The sequence below is a fragment of the Synchiropus splendidus genome, chromosome 18 (assembly GCF_027744825.2).
Source record: "Synchiropus splendidus isolate RoL2022-P1 chromosome 18, RoL_Sspl_1.0, whole genome shotgun sequence".
NCBI classification, from domain to species: domain Eukaryota; kingdom Metazoa; phylum Chordata; class Actinopteri; order Syngnathiformes; family Callionymidae; genus Synchiropus; species Synchiropus splendidus.
In genome coordinates this window covers 5,323,031-5,340,657 of record NC_071351.1, presented here as the reverse complement: position 1 = coordinate 5,340,657, position 17,627 = coordinate 5,323,031, and the positions used below count along the sequence as shown (strand labels likewise).

General features: G+C 43.0%; 1 protein-coding gene across 1 annotated transcript in view; it reads right to left on the bottom strand.

Annotated features, from left to right (window-relative positions):
• LOC128749482 (copine-5-like) overlaps positions 1-11,237 on the bottom strand; it is a 79,527-nt gene extending 68,290 nt beyond the window's left edge. Inside the window, exons 1-3 of the mRNA XM_053849131.1 lie at positions 11,156-11,237; positions 10,320-10,495; positions 9,390-9,451 (exon numbers count right to left, since the gene is read on the bottom strand). Of these exons, the coding sequence (XP_053705106.1) occupies positions 9,390-9,433 (44 nt within the window). The 5' untranslated portion in view covers positions 9,434-9,451; positions 10,320-10,495; positions 11,156-11,237. The remainder of the gene's footprint in view (positions 1-9,389; positions 9,452-10,319; positions 10,496-11,155) is intronic.
• Positions 11,238-17,627: the final 6,390 nt, after the last annotated feature.

Genomic DNA, 17,627 nt, shown 5'->3' with positions numbered 1-17,627 from the left:
AACTGCCTTTTGTAGGATGCAAGTCGATCATCTGCCCACATTGTTGGTTCAACACTCCAACTCCAAACATGACTACATCAACGCTTCCACTAAATGAAGGCTGGGTGCTGTTTCAGCATGTGGACAGCTCCTCAAATCAGGCTGCAGCGTCTCGCTCCTCATTTGGCAGAAAAAAGACCATGTTTCTCTCCACCACTGAAGCAGAATCCTCCCTGGAACAGGCTCAGATCTGAACAAGCTCCTGATTAATGGAGGAGTTTAAGAGAAATGTAGCAGCGACCATCTACAGCTCTCCAGGGGAAGACGTGCTGCTGTAGCCGAGAAGACAGTTAAAAATGTGTCTGACTCATTATAATATTGACACAACAGCTGAGGATCATCACATGGCTAAAACATGCTAAATCAACTGACCTGTTTCCCAACTATAAATGTGCATAAGTAAGGATTAAACGTAACTATAACCCCACAGACCAAAATCCCTGGCTGCCTACAACCCTGGCTGACTGCCTTTCTGGAAGACTCGCACAGGTAATAACCATTGTGGAGGGAGTCATTCCCCATCCAATAACGGAAAGGTGGTCCTAATGTAAAGCAACCACAGTTATGAAGCCACTGAAAGAAAGTTAAATGGTAACTGGGAAAGTGGGCATTTGCCAGGACAGTGTGTGTAAATGATGATGACAGAATGAGGCTAAAAGCTCCTCAGTATTCCGTCGGTTCTGGCCCAAATGTTCATGTTCTTTGGAGGAAATGCATTCCCTGGGATTGTAGAGGATTTTCAAGATGATGTTGGACATCCTCCTTCTGTGATGTCAAGTGTCTTTAAAGTCTCACGGTATTCGATCTGCGAAGAAGGTGCCGAGGAATGTTGGCGACGATTGTGTCGGTTTCATCAGGTTGTGTGCTTCCATTTGACAACACAATTATATTCTAGTCTTTGCATGTCTAATAATACTGACTCTCTTGACTTTTGTTACAGCTTAAAAACAGCAGTTGTATGACAGTACTACAGGGTAGAGTTTCCCTATTTATAGACGGGTTGGATCTATAATCCATAACCAAGAGGATTTGGAACAGGAAGTTATCACTGTTCATACTGTGGCCCTTAGCACAACACATTCTCTGTTCCAAATAGCAATTACTTTCAAGTAGACAGGTACGTTGTGGAGTCACCCTTCCGTACTGCATGTGGACGGGTATAGGATTTCACTTGAGGCACATGTTGTTCCTTCTGCGGCATATTCTGACGCCGTGGGCTGTGCATCATGTAAAAGAAACAAGGGTTTTGCTCTGAATACATGAAGGGTTTTGAGACCCAATGTCCATTGACCAGTGTATGCAGACACCAGTGTTTTATTCCTGTCAACAAAGTCAGACAAGAACTGCGCTCTTCCATGCCACATTAACTAAACATGAACAAAGCAAAGTTTTGCGACTTGCAAAACTTTGCTTTGGAGATTTTGCACGAAAACAAATATGGTGCCTGCGATGGCAAAGCCACACAATTGGTGGATTTCTATCTAATGCAGTGAAATTACCTGGGAGAAACCGCTGAAGATAAGCGACAGAGGAATCCATTTACTGAAAAAATGCCAAAGAGAGCGCATTGAAAAGGCTTAGCAGAATGTTACGAGGGTTTCCAAAAGTGGTCTGAAGGACTTATTGTCATTAATACATTAATTTCAACACATTTGAAAGGCTTCATAGAGGAGGACGATAAATAATACATAGCTCCAGGAAAAGGTCAGTTCTTAGCCTGAATGTTGATACTGTCGACATTGTGCTATAAGGAATAGAACCCCCGCCAGACGGTGCCACTATTCCCAGCATCATTAAGGCAATCAAAACTGAATAATAACTCTTCAAGGTGAAGGAGGCATATGATATACCCTTGGAGAATTCAAACCCCCGGAGACTGCAGAATTCAAAGCAAAAATGGATCACACCACGAGTTTTACCTTTTTGCTGTTTCCTCGACAGGAAATAAAGTCGTAAATCAGAAGATGCTCAAACCAACATTTCACTTCATATTTAAAGCCATAACTCATGTTGCTCTCAGAAAATGCCTCCTTCTTTTTTTGTACAAATCTCATTTCCAATAGCCATGAAATTGCATCTACAACAGCAGCTTGAATGATGCTCCGATCAATCTCCAGGAGTATCATGGGAGCTGCGTCACGGAGGAGAGAGAATCAACCTGATACACATTTGGGACACCAGACTGTAATGAGGCCCAGTGGTGGCCCCTGGCTGGCTGATTTTGAGCTCCTGTCACAGTAGCGCTCCCTGCTGAGAGACCATCCACTGCTCACCACCTCCTCTCCTATAGCTGCGCGCACTGTAATTACAGTAGCGTGAAGTGAGTCCACGGGGAGTGTGTGTGTCTAACTACCATTCTATGGGAGTCAAAAGTCAGTTTAAGCACATGCTTTCCGAAGCTTCAAGAACCTTCAGAACTCCTTTGTACTTTTCAAGCAGGAGTATCTGTGTTGCTTGTTTGATTCAATTTAGGTTGCAAACTCTTGACCATCACAGCTTTTGAGAATTTTCCAACAGAAAAATCCAGTGAAATAAAACCAAGTAATTGATGGGAATCCTCCAGATCCAGAGGTCAACTTGAGCTGTGCGATCAGAAGAGAAACCCAGTGACTTGAATGATGGCTAGAAGAAGTGATCCTCTACGTGGATCTGATGCTGAAAATATTTTAGACTCAGACTTCCTGTAATTGTCTTTGCACAAAGAAAACACAGCAGTGAGACCTTGGCAATGAAATGTCGCTGCTTGGCTTCCGGAACAAATAATAATTAAATACAAATTTTTTCCACCTTACTACAGTCTGCCATGTCTTTGAAACACATGACCCCTATGAAAGCAAGTGTATTTGAGAGAGACAAATGAAAGAAAAAGAAAGGAAGGTCTGTCAGAATAAGCCACCTGTTGTAAGAAAGAAAACAGGGTCAGTGAGAGGAATAAAAGCCAACATGAAGCCAAAGGAGATCATCTGAATTACGGTGTTATAAAAAACAAAAATGAAGCCTTCTCATGAGACGGATGGAAACTTGTCAGTGCCCTGAAAATATGCTAAAGATGTAAATATGAAGAAGCGATCGGGAATATAACTTCACAAAAGAGGACATAGAATTCTGAGAAGTTTCTCATGAAGGAAGAAAAGAGCAAGTCACTAATGCTAGGGGGAAGAGAAACAGTGAGGAGTTGCGTCAAAGATTGTCAGAAGGATGCAGGCAGGAAATTGGAGTCAGGCGGAAAAAAAGTAGCCTGAAAGAATCCCGGACTCTTTCAGTGGCCGTGTTTTGATTATATTACAGTGAAAAATCTGTGAAATATAGCGGCGTGAAAATCAAGCAAGTCTTTTCTTGTGTAATTCAGTGCAGAAAGCTGTTTGTTCTATGATTTAAAACTTTTTTTCTGATGTTTTGAGAGTCCCTCCATTCATGTTTTTCATTCAACTTCTGGACTGAGTGGCTTTGAAAACGCTTTGCAGAACCTACTCTGGCGAACTACCATTGTTTCATCCTGCAGGCTCAGTGATGTAATATTCCCTCCTGTTTAGCTCTGTTTTTAAAAACATTAAAGGCACAGTGAAGCTCCCTGCTAAAAAGCGCATCTTGACGTCTGAAATTAATTTACTCTCAGCTACTGATGTGCCGCCAGGTTGTCGGGGTAACGTTGCCGTCAGGGATTCCTTAACTACCCTCCTAACAGCTGCATGAGCTCTGAGAAGATGAGGTCTATCCCATGATGTCTTACCAGCGTGACAAACCAGGAGAGGGTTTGTAGTCATTACTGCCTGTCTCTCAGCGACTGAGCGTACCCACCATTTAGTGGCCCAACGGTACATTATGGTGACATTCGCATGAAGCCGAGGTTTCTATATTCCTAATAAGGCAACCGTGGCATCAAATAAACTGGAAATCATCACGATCTCTGGGATGTTTGGTGTGGAATTCATTTGAGAGAGAGAAAAAAATGTCCCTGCTCTTCTGAATCCCTCTCTAAGTATACCTGTTTCACAGTGACTTTTCTGGGTGAGCACATGGGTTAAGCAATGCTTCAGTGTGCTCTATTTAAATGCCAACCTGCAACAGATCCCCAGAGAAGTCATTATTTACGGCCTCTCAACCGGACGAGCCGTCACAGCGCCAAAAGCCCCTTAACTTGTTTGACATCATCTGGAGAAGCAAAGGTCTTGAACATCTGCGCTCCTCCAGAGGAATTCTGGCGCGCTGGTTCATCATTCTCACAGCCTGACCTAGATCCAGACATGTAGTTGCACCGCATACATATTCATAAGTCATCACCAGACGGCTCCGCCAGTGCAGGGGAAAGCTCTAATGAGTTGCAATCATCCGACGACGGCTTTTCAGTGTGCGTTTGTCTACCGCGCTTCGTGTTGACGTCTTTCTGCTGTGCTTTTGATGCAGCTTCATGTATGTAGTCATGTTGCTGAATCCTGATGAGGCTGGAGGCTCCCCTCCATGACGTCTAGCGTAACCCCGATCCGAGCGTCTGATGGTTGGTTCACGCTCACTGGTGCTGCAAGCCTTGCAGGACACGTTCCAGATATACATATTTTTTTCCACAGATCTCAGTGAAGTTAAGTGCTGGAACAACATTTTGATAAGCCTTCAGAGAGATGTGCGCGTCAGAGGGCGAGATAAAAAATGTTGAATATGTCCTCACGCTCTGCCTCGTGTGCTGCTAGTCAGACCTCAAAGTTGAAGTGATTTCAACTTCACCATCCGTTGAAAACGCAAGTGCAGATTTCCTCCGAGAACCGGAATCTTGCTATCAACACTTCCATATGCTAATCTTCTGAAATTAGCAGTGCTTCATTTTGCCTGCGATTATTCTGTCAATTAAACATGTGCTATTATACAGCGGGCAAATTGTTTTATTTCATTGTATGTGTCAAGGATACATTTGTCACAGTCTTTTTATGACCTTAATAATGGCATTTTAGTGGCTGTGCTCCCATCTCAGGGGCAGTCACGCGTGGTCTGGACCACCTTCCATGACATGATGGCTCTACAGCAGAGAGTGTGCTGGTCACCTTTCCTGGGTTTTTATAACCTCACAACTCACTGGAGATCAGGTCTTACTTCACTCCTCACTCAAGAGTGAATTCAACATATCAGAAGTTCAAAGTGAAGTTCTGTGTATTTCCTCAGTAAATACATTCAAACATATATGGTTTCCCTCAACATGGGCATATTTTGCTGACTCACCGGTCCCAGTCTCAAGACAGCATTTCCCAGGTCCTGGCCTTGATCCAGATGGGCTTTAGAATTTTTTGTCAAGACTAGTTGTTTGTTTTTAATTAGGTAATTTGTCTTGAGTTAAGACGCAATCAATAACATCATTTTGTTTTGAAAAAGTGCCCTCTGGTTGTTACCAATGGAGGCCCTTCCGCTGGGAGTTTGACGGCTCTCTTAATGAACCTTCTTCATGCACATGGTGACAAAAGGAAGAGGAGAGCGAGGGCTTTGAGTGAACTAGTTCTTGATGCAACATAATCCACTGTTTATCATTGTTTTCCCCAGGGCTTTGGTGGCAGAAGGGCACCTACGCTGGGTTTTTGACCCTCTATGCTTAGATCTCCCCCCTGCAGTCAGAAAATCTGCGCTGATTTCAGCTGTTTCCTTCTTAAGAAAGACCACTATGGAGGACCGTTAAAGGAAGACCACTAAGGAGCTATGTTGTGCCCACTGAGGAAAAATGTCCTGGGGAGAACTCTGGTTACCAACCCTCAGCAACAGTCATGTATTTGTGTAATGTACATGTATTTTTTATTTGACAAATGCTTCTGATCTTGGCTCGGTATAATCTGGTCTTAACTTAACATGGGTCAGGAGTTCTCAACAATAACGCATGACATCCTGTTCAACAAATAAAGTCAAGCAACAACCAACTCTTCCATGGCAACGCGGTGGGAATGAATTGATCGACTCATGTACAAAGCTTAAGGCCGTCTCTGGAGACCCTCAAAGATTCTTTGTGTCAACATCCACGTCTTGACAGAATACAGAAAACTAGAAAATCAAACCATTTAAGTGTCAAACAATTCTCCGAAGACAACTAACACTAACAAGCGGTTAGATAACAAGATCAAGCGTTATGTTGCGAAAGCTCTCCCTCTGGCCAACAAGTGCTTAACCCCCAGAATGAAAAACAGCAAAACACCATAATCACCGATGACCCCAGGAAGAGCCACAAAATGTGTCTGGAATATAAATGTTGTGTTGTCAGGCTGCGGTTTCAGAGAATTAGACAGATTTCGCAGAATTTTCAGCAGAACCTAAAAAGCTGTGATGTCAAACACAAATGTGAATCAAGTCACTCCATTGTGGCTTCTTAGAAATGTTCTGAGCCATTATTGTTGCTGCTCAAAACAGCTATTCACACAAACCAGGGCTTTTGTGGGAGAACATTTTTTCCATTCCATTATGACCTTGATACTAACTTGATCTGCCACTTTTTGAGTGACAAGAAAATAGATTGCTTCAGCTAATCGTTACATTTGTCTTTAATCATTTTAATTCTTAATTATCTTTTCCGAGAGTGCTGACGTACACTCAAAAGTTTCTCCAAACAAAAACTCGTTTTCATTTGCCCGAGGCAACATCAAGAAAAACACGGCAGGTGGCTGTGGCGTGTGCTACAACTTCCTCAAAAGAGGCAGAAAGCGGCCATAAATTAGCCCCACACTCCATCCGCGGCGCAGGGTTCCATTTATTTCCGCAAGCCAGAGAAGCAACTGACGGGGCGCCGTGTCAGTCAATAAAATAAAACGAAGTGCATCACCTCAGAGGCAAAGTCGCCATGCGGCATCGTGCTATAAAATTTCCATTTGCAGCATCTTCACACAGCGACTTTTCATCCTAATCATTCCTGTTTAGGATGATAACTGAGGCAATCTGGCTTTTAATGGAACACACAACTGCAAACTCTGGAGGTCATCTTTAATAAAGTGAGTTAGACGCTTCATATAACCAATTTAAAAGGCAGCGACTTCTTCGCCGCTGCTGCTCCGGTGTATTTGCCCAACAAGCCACTTGCGTGATGTGGGATCCTCCCGCCCTCACCATGAAGCCAGGAGCTACAGCTGCTTGTTCCTCCCTCTCACTCCCCTCAACCAGAGTTTGCCCTCCACCCTGGGCAGAGGAGACTTCCATCACAGTGTTTTCTCAGAGCTATATCCATGCAAATCATTACATTTATTCCCCAGTGTGGAGTCGAGGCTGGAGATGAATGCACATGCAGGGGTACAGGAATATTGCTCTGCTACAGTGAAGCAGCGATGGCTCACTGAGGAGAAATAGCAGGAGTCCTCCCACACTGATACCAGGGGTGGGAGGGGGCCACGGCTCAGCAACATCAAGGTAGGAAAAGAGGACTAACAAGGTGGAACAATTAAGAGTGAATGCGGGCCAGGATTTGATCCGGTCTGACTGAAGCACACAACAAAGACTTCCACTCGTGTTAATGTGTCCTGACAGCGTCTCACACCAAGCGCTCGACGGCAACATAGCATCACAGAAACTGCTTCTAATGCATGCTGCCAAATACTTGCAGGAACATTCACAGTGTTTTGTTCCAGCACTTCATGCTGCAGTACCCCATTTTGCACTCACACTGTCTTCATTTTGGGTTGCAACTGAATGCTGCATGGTCACTTTGTCTGATGTTCTGATGATGCCATTTTTTTTTTTTGTCGAAACTTAACCCACTGTTGTGATGTAATCTAATCGAGAGTTGCTTCAATAATCAAGTTTTGCTTTGTCGCTTTGTCTAATGTCCAAACTAAGTCCAACGCTGCATCAACTAACAACATTTCATTTAAATCCTGCGTTGTGTCTTCACCTGATCCAGTGTTATGTGTTGCGTCCTCACATTACAATGCTGTCACTTTTGGTCCTGTCACCCGACTATGCTGTTATCGCGACTTGTCACCACCCGTGTTGTGCTGACACTTTGCTGTAGCATCAATATTTCATGCTGTCACCGATCATGTCATCATGTTTGTGAGTTTACTCAATGTTGTATTGCCTCCCTCTTGTCTCACCACTATTCTGTATGTTGCAGTCATTATTCCGTCACATCCTATTTCAGTCACATCAAGACACCACTAGCTGTCCTCTCTCCACCGGTGGGTGACGACCGTCCTCCTCAGGACTGGACTTGTTCAAGTGTGACAACACGACTCATGCGATCCACACCCTCGGTGTTATTCGCCATTTGTGGCGTTCTGCATCTAGATAATGAGCAAACCCACCACGTGACATGATCCGCGCATGTGGCCTGGGGTGCGGGCATCACACCGGGAGCACGCTCCGAGCAACGCTCGCCTTTATGGCCTTTCTCATTAGTGCACCAGCATGATTTTTAGGAGTTGATGGTCTTGAATATTGTGTATCCGTGTGTGTGTTGGTGGTGGATCAGGGGGATAATATTCTGGTGCAGGCAAAAGAAACTGAGCAGCACCCTCAGAACTCTGGGATATTTATGGTTTTTCCAAAACGGGGCAGTAAAGTTCGCTCCATGTATCTTCTATTCTCACTCACAAAATCCACATCACGAGTCAAGGCTTGTCTGAAGCAGTCCACAAATGTGACTCTCAGCCAGTATGGCTGCATCTTCAGAGCAGCTTCACTCAGTGTTAATAGAGCAGTGACAGGTCAGCAGTCGAGCTCTCACCACCCACATCACAACACCACTCACGGCCAAACTAATCCCCACTTAACATTTACACACTGGACAACAGGAAGCACATCAACATCACAGGACATGACACACTAGCAATTACAACGATTTCAGTCATTGGACTTGAAGCATCACTGCGCAGGAATTTTAAAAAAGGTCTCATTGATTGATAAAAGAAACTGATTGCGGCCCTACCAAGCCCTCAACCTTCATTCCCGGTCAACTTACACATGCTGGCATCATCATCAGTCGCTATTTCATCAGAGGTGGAAGCAAATAGTGGTTGTGCAGTGTGGAGCGAACACCGAGGGCACACATATGAAAGCACGCGCCACAGCAGCCACCACATCCGCGGCTCGCTTCTGTGTTTATCTGTGATGTTGTTTTTCGGTGGATTTAAAACAGGTGCTTTTTGAAGACGTTGCTTCCAGCCGCTTCACGCAAAGATGGATTTGGCTGAATACGACGATACGAGGAGAACAATTCACTGGTTACACTCCATTTATCAAATTAATATGTCACTTCAGGCTTGAAAATTTACTGTTAATATAGAGACGGCGGATCAAAATGAAGCATTTGTTGCCATCCACCGCCCCTCACTCACTCCATTCCGCTTCACACGTGAATACATGACAGCGTCCACTAATTATTTTTCAATGGCACATACCTGGAAGAAGCAGCTCCGGATCTGATGAGTCTGTTCTCGAACATCACAGCACATCACTGCATCTGCAAGACAACAGCAAACAATGTCAAAAGACCCACTGCAAAGTGTTCAACATACTGAGAAAGCTGTAATTATCATATATTTCTTTTGCATTAGTCTATCTGTAAATGAAACTAGTTTTTATAAACTGAATAAATGTCTTGATTAATGTAGGCATTAGGGCAGTGGTGCTGTTAAGTTCAGTGTTAACTGAGCTACAGGCAGATTGTGTTGGATCTTAGAATGTTGTATCAGGAAGTAAATAAGTGTATTGACTCACAGTAAGGAGCTAGTTTGAGAACCAAATTACAGGTGACACAATACAAGTCAAACTACAGCAGCATGTATTTCCACTGTAAAGTGTAAATCTGGTCCAATCCTCGTCTGCGGTGTAGCAGTGTAGGGACAGGCTTAGCTGAAGACAGGATTCACTCCGCTGTCAGGCGTGCCGCTGCATACCTCCACCACCTCCTGATCTGTCACACAGCAAGTGCATGTGTTTGGCTGTCACAGGCACTGAGTGATGACCTGCCGTCACACTTGATACCAGGTTTTCATAAACACACTCGCTTGCGCTGGAAGTCTTCACCGGAATAAATTCTCAAATTCAAATGAAGAGGATAAACCGGGAAGCGATTCCCAGAGAAAATGTTGGATAACGAATGTGATTGAAGATTTGGAGGATTCACCGACCGACGTTGGTTCTCTGAGGAGATGCAAATTATTTGTGGGAATAGTTCCTGAGATCAAAAGAAGAGAGAGTATATGGAACAGAAATGCACTGAATAATATTTGAATGTTTTCACTGCAGTGATGTTTAACGCATCCATCTATCTATCGATCTATCAATCTATCATCTATCTTCTTTAGTTTGGCCATGAAGTTTCTTACATTGTGAAGCTCCATGAAGCACGGATATGCCTCCTTCAGAATCTCAGTTGGCCCGTCAATCACTGTTCATCTCGCTTGAAATTCAAGGTTGAGGATTTGATGGACAGCTGGCTCCTTATACGCCTCTTGCAAAGCCTCGTAATGTCGGGCCTGTGTTGACAGGCCATCCATGTCCGCTAACAGGGAAACCAAAAATCAGTCGTTGAATCAAACACTGCATTCTCAATGATACTATCAGTACTCTTCTGCTATGCAAGGCAAAGATAAAAATGTGTAAAACTGTCTGTCATTATATGTCAAACAACTTTCATTTTATATTGGTAACTAGTTCAGACTATAAACATAAATATCAAGAATAAACCACCCACCCATCACCCAGGTACAACGGTACAGAAGTCAATAATTGTGTCAGACAGATTGCCATATCTGAGTCCATCGCAGTACAAACGTCCATACTGAACAACACACTGTTAAAGCAGTGCTCGCCAGGTACAGTTCACTCAACTGCCACGCTCCTTTTGCAGAGCTCCGGACTGACCTGTCCTAGAGCGCCACCCCGTGTACAGACAACAAAAATGTAGCGCTAATGTAGAGTTAATTCCACAACGATATTGTCACTGTACTGGCACCAACAGAACGGTTTTTTAAAAAAATCTGTTTTCATCTTTAGCATATATTTATATAGAAGTACACGACTTCAACCATCATGTTTGGTGGAAGTGGGGCGTGTGGTCATGTTAGTTTGTCAACACAAAAGACAAATTTCAACGACATTAGAATTAAATGTGTTCGAACTTGAACGCAAAACGATTTTAGTAACTTTAAACTGGACTTACAAGCGTTTTGAAGATTTGGCGTGACCTCTTCTTCGTCACGCCTCTGCGAGTGTTGTGGGAGCCGCGTTGCGCTACTGCCACCTGCCGTCGAATTGAGTCAATTGCCGTCAAGGGGAAATATATATATATATATATATATATATATATATATATATATATATATATATATATATATATATATATATATATATATATATATATATATATATATTGTGGCAAAAGCAAGAGCAGGCGATGAGACGGCAAACTTCCAACCACTTTATTTACTCCAAAACAGAACTCACTCCCCTCCCCTCACAGTCAATATATACATCACCACGCCCCATACCCATAAACCATCTGGGTGAGAGAACACACCCCTTAATGTCCACCAATATATATATATATTGAAGGTTCATGTTAAACCACCGTACAGACGGCGTGATATATATATATATATATATATATATATATATATATATATATATATATATATATATATATATATATATATATATATATATATATATATATATATATATGAAACATGAACATGAACCTTCACTTGAATAAACAGCATCAAACAGAGGCAGACTAATATCAATGCAGCATAATACTGACATCTATTGGTGAAATTATTTTATTACAACACCCAAATGGAATACTGGAATTCTTACTTGGTTTCCGATTGATCGTCAGGATGCTATCGGTTCTCGTCATCCGTAAGATAGCAACTTATGAAAGGAGCATATGTGGCAGTTTTCAGTTCGGTCAGTGATGATGCGGAACACACACACCATGCAGCGGTGACTCCTCAAAATGTATTAGCTTGACAACATGTTACCATAGAGACCTGAGGTGTCACAATGGCTCCATCTTGCCAGGATAAAAAGGCTCATATTAACTTTTATTTTGGGGTGATTAAAGGATCAACTGCTCCCTTTAATTCCTGGGACTGATGCAATTTATTCTAAAGGAGTGCAATCATTTATAATGAGATTATCACGGATTGCTCTGAATTCCTGCAGAGTAAATATAGTCAGGAGAAACATTGCCTTCACCTGCAGCGAAATTCATTCATAAACGACGAGAAATGTGGCAGTTTTTAGGTCAAACTGATGAAACTCTGGTCATATTTCCCTGCAGTCTGTAGCAGTTTCACTACAGTCTGGTTCACATCTCTCTATGGTTGTGTCTTAAACTCCCACCATGCCCCACTAGTACACTGGGACAATCCACTTCCTCTCCCTGGATCACTGCATCAGTTAAATATGAAGAAGTAATCTGCAGAATTTATACCAACTGAGTCGTAGCAGTGGATTTCATGGACCCATTCAAAGTTTGTGAAACCTTCCAGACTGACTCACCGATCTGATCCCTTGACTTTGCTGTCACTTGTGTACCCAAGCACGTTATTGGCCAAGAATCACTTATAGCGATGGGTCAACAGGTGGCAGTAGCAATCTGGAACTCTCTCTGGAGTGACAGATTCTCTTCAGGGTTCCTGGCTCCTTCTATAGTGAATATGCACGGATAAAATGTGAACGTGCAGCAGCAGCCTTTGATGACTGTGGTGACTGACTGGATATGAAGAGGGACGTGACAGGTGGAGAGTGGTCCAGGGATGATGTGGACAGATGGCTGACATCTCACCCTTGTTGTTGTCCATTCAAACGGCTCGCTTCTCACAAAATGAGCATGGATTAGGGGAAATTTGCAGTTGATATTCCACCATCTGTGCCGCGGTGGACCCACTGGGCGGACGGTTCGGCGCCTCCGTTGTGCCATCAGATAAATAAGAACAGACCTCTGACGTGGATTTCCTCGCCTTCCTGTCTCTTCCTCTTACAGATTTGACTCATTTATTTCATGCTGTCTGTGAAAGTATGTTGAAGTGGATGTGGAAGAAAGAGATGGACTGCATAGTCAATTCAACCTCAGGGGTCATTTCCTCCTCTCATGGTGGAAAACAGTCAGATATATTGAAGGGCTTCCATTTGGAAATTGCAGAAGTATTGCATGAATCATAACGGTGGCTGTAAATGTAATTTTGTTTTTTGACTATGATTCTCATGGTTTGAGAAACTACTGCTACTACTACTATTTGTTATTATTCATTCTATTCATTTTTAATAGTCTTTACTTATTCAAAAGACAGAATGACTAATATGTTATTGTATTTGAGGGGTGATGATACAGAATTACACAACTTGATTCAATATTTTTTTTCTTTCCAAGGTCAAGAATGACTTTCTTGAACGGGCTTTATCTAAACTTTTTGGTGTAGACAGTGTTTGCTATTTGTAATCCAAAAATCTCTTTCAGTGAGGAGGAGACAAGGAAGACTTCCACGTGGCCTTGTAGCTGACTCCACGCCACACACTCTTCAGCTCCTTGGGTGGAACGGTCCTCAGGATCTGAGTGCGGATGACCTTGAAAAGGATCCAGATTGTCGCCCCACTCCAGCAGAAGAGTGGCGACGGCTTGTTGAGATGCTGTGGACAAAGAGATTGTCTTGACAAGGAGTTTCAAGGAGTTTTACTTCTTGTACTAGCTGACCACACATATTTGATGACCACCACCAAGTGCTCAATAGTTGGGAAAATATTTCACCTAATGTGACTCGTTCTCTGTGATGCACTTTAACTAATCCGATAAAATAGTTTCGTTACACAGATGACTCTGTACGCTGCAGACTAATTTGCTCAAATGTAAAGTTAACCTTTGATAGTATGACTCCTTGCGATCGATGGCTCATCTCTCTGGCATTCAGCATGTTGGATCTATTGATCGTGAGGGCCGAAAAGTTGATATTAATAACTCATTATAGTAGCTCTGGTGATGACGTCATGTTTCCATGATGTCCGGATCAATTTCCAAATGACGTCCAAAATCTCTTTAAGTTTATATTTCCTTTTCAAAACACGTCATTCCTTGACACTTGCTCTTCAAAAACTCTCATTGTATTGTATTTGGGAAACTTTTGTGACACCAACAGCTCTCTCACTTTGCTATTGAACCATCCCAGACCGACCACTGAATGAAGTCATCACCTCACCTCTCCACTCATACGTCAATATCACTGCCTGATAAACAAACAAAACAAAACTCCAACAATCCACTGGCTTATCAATAAAAACAACAATTTCTCTGATTTAAATGCAAATGAGTTGACGTGCCGGGAATAAGCAAACAAACTGATCAAATCGTGTGTGAATAACTTGTTTGGGGGAAGACATAGATAAGATCGGGGGATGAGATGACAGTGGTGGGAGAGACAGTTTGTATCCTGTCCCTTCGCCAAACAGATACATCAGAACAATTGCAAAGTCAACACAAAACTGCCCTGTTTCTCCACTGCACTGGCTATTACCATTAGTTGGCGCTCTTCCTGGCTACGTTTCATTCTATGCCACAGTTGAATACAAATGACTTAGTGGGAAGACCTTTGTAGTGTTAGTGTTTCATGCAATGGATTAAAAAAAAAAGAATTTCCACCAAAAATGTGACTTATATATGTTCTTCATGATGTATATTTTGACAGATGCGACTCATACAGCCGAGCGCCAGAAAAATATGCAACAAGAGGGTGAGGACCTGTCTGAGGAGTTGGAGGGAGTCACCCGAAATCTTGCTTGTTGGAGCAGATGGAGGCCCTCAGATACGACTGCAGACAGTCGGGAAAGCTGACGCAAAACTGCTGCAGATGCTCTGGCGGTGGCTTCTCAAAATGGCAGCCATTGATGCCCATAGACCAGGTAGCCAAGGTGTGGTAGAATGGCAGCGACTTGGCAGTATCTTCCAAAGCTGAAGCACTCTTTAAATCCTGACTCATTCTGGATGGAAGAGAAATGCAAGCTATTAAAATCATAATCATGTAATTACACAGTCGGTAACAACGTTCCGCCTCCAACGGTGGATCATGTCTTGTTTTGTCACGCCCACTGTATAAAATGCATTACGCAAATCATCCTCTTTATCTCGTGTTCCCATTTACACAGAACCCCCACTGGCCTCTCCGGGGGACCCTAAAGAGACAGCGGAAAAACCATTCGAAAAAAACATCCTGTCCCGAAGAAGCCATGTACTGTACATCCACTTGATCCTAATGGAACCAGGCTAAACTGTGAGCCACTGACGGCTCTAGGAAATGACTCTATGTTTCTATTGTTGCGTGACTGTGTGTCGTCTAAACACATTAGCCACGCTTCACTTTAAAAGGACATTTGGAGGAATATTAGCCGCAGGTTCTTGACACTGCGGGATCTAAACAAACCCACTGTGAAGTCACAGCGATGCGCATGGACAATTAATAACAGGCTTACGGCGGCGACACATGCTGGAGAAGAGTCCGAATTAATAAGGCAAACTAAACTGTCTGGAAAGAAGAGCGCGTGTTGTGCTTCAGACGTCGGATCGCAGTTGGGATTTCTGAGGTGAAGTCAGGTCTGCGCTGTGCAGGTAAAACAAGGACAGGACGGAAGAGCCATGTGTGTCACTGTGAGTCCACGACTGGCTCAGTAAACCTGCTGAATTTCAACTTCACCTTGCCTCTTCAACATCCAACAGACACATTTGTACAGACATTTGGTAGATTTTGTCCTTTATTTTGGTGTTGATGTTGAACTTCGCTTCCCCTATTGTGGTAATCTTTTCTCTACAGATCCATCATTTCTGATTTATTCAATTCCTCCATACTCTCTGTTTTCATGTTCGGTTTGGCTTGTGAACTTCCTAGCCTCCATTATCTCTGACGCCGCCTCCTCGTCGTGAATGTCTGAGTCCAGCGAGGCTTCCAACACTGTCTCATCTTTTCTTCTGAGTTTGGACAACCTCTCTTGGTGATAGGCTTATGAGGCTTCATGAAACAGTGTCCTCATTTTCAGAGCTCAGTAGGTGGCGCTGCCGCTTTAAAAATGATGTGACGTGCCATTGTAATGGTTGTTCATGTCAGAGAGCGCCAACTGGTGGCCTCTGCTCATAAAGACACTGTTTCATGAAGCTTCATCAGCCCATCACTAGTCTCTCCTAGTTATGTTTTTGAGATCAGTTGACCCTGATCTTCACTCTGGATATTTGTGAGTGTCTCATCTAGTCATATTCATCAAACCAGGGCACTGTCAGCTGAGACCAGCACGGTTTCAAGTTTCTGCTCCACCTTGGTGACCATGGTTCTGATGGACCTGGGGGAGTAGCTCAGTCTTAACTATTTTCTGGGGTCTGCATCTCCTTCACTTACATGACAAACCCTTGTGATCTTATCTTGACACCACCTCCAAACTCACCATGCTGCTGACATTTAAATAGGTGTGACAAACACCTGTTTTCATTCAATGAAAATAAACAATTGGATCACTTTTCAGTTACAGTGACTTGAACCTTGTGGTGATGTACAAACCAACATGCGAGGGAATCTGTTTTGTCTGCTATTAAAATCTCTGATCATCTGCTTTGTTCTGGACTCATTAATGTTACACTTGCGCTTGCAGCGTTCCATAAAACAGGATTCATCACCAAAGTTAATGACTCGCTCCATGATATGACATGAAAGATTCCAAGTTCCAAGCAGGAGAATCTATCAAACATCTGCTACAGTCGGAGGGTGAAATATTGAGAGAGGATGGAGGTCCTGGAAAGGAGAACAGCAAAATAAACCTCATGGTTTGGTCACCTTCTTTCACTGCCAATCCAATTATTTATCCATCCCTTCAACTTGGATTCTCAGGGAACTGCAGCACCTGTTCAAGCGCTGACCTCATGACCACATTGATTTCCTGAAGGACTTACACGAAAACACTGAAATACCATTTTCTCAATTAGCTGGGATGGTGGCACGTGGGAGGAATCAATACCAGCAGTAATTATCTGGAGTTGGATGACGCACAGATGCACCTCTCCACCGCTGCAGCCGATCCACCTGGAATCAAATCCAGGCTCTCGTACAGCAAAACCGGTCTCTGAATATACGCCTCAGAATCTTGACCCTTCAGACTGGATCAGGGGGAGAGTCTGACAGAGGTTCACATCAACATCACTCAGGCAACGTGAATCGCTCATACCACTCTAAAACAAACCAGTTTGTCATAATGCCTCACTATAATAAACTATTTTCAAGTTTTCCCCATCCTCTCATCATGTCCTTCCTGATCCACAATAGTCTTTTCTTCAACAAAGATGAGCATGAGCAAAATTTAGACTTAGACTTTCTTTATTGTCATTGCACAAAAACACATCACTGTATTATGGCAACGAAATTTCAGTCTGAGGCTTCCGGTTTCCAAAAACAAAAACTATATGCCCAAAATAAATAAATATCATATAGATACTAACAAAAAAAATAAAATGTAAAATGTATCTGAGTGTTTGTGAGCTCAGCATAAACCAGTGCAACTCACAAGAGCCAGCCAAATTTGTAATTGAATATAGAGTGATTTATGGCTCCATGTAGTTGCCACTATATTTTAAAAGCTTTAAGCAGTAGAAGTTAGGCTAA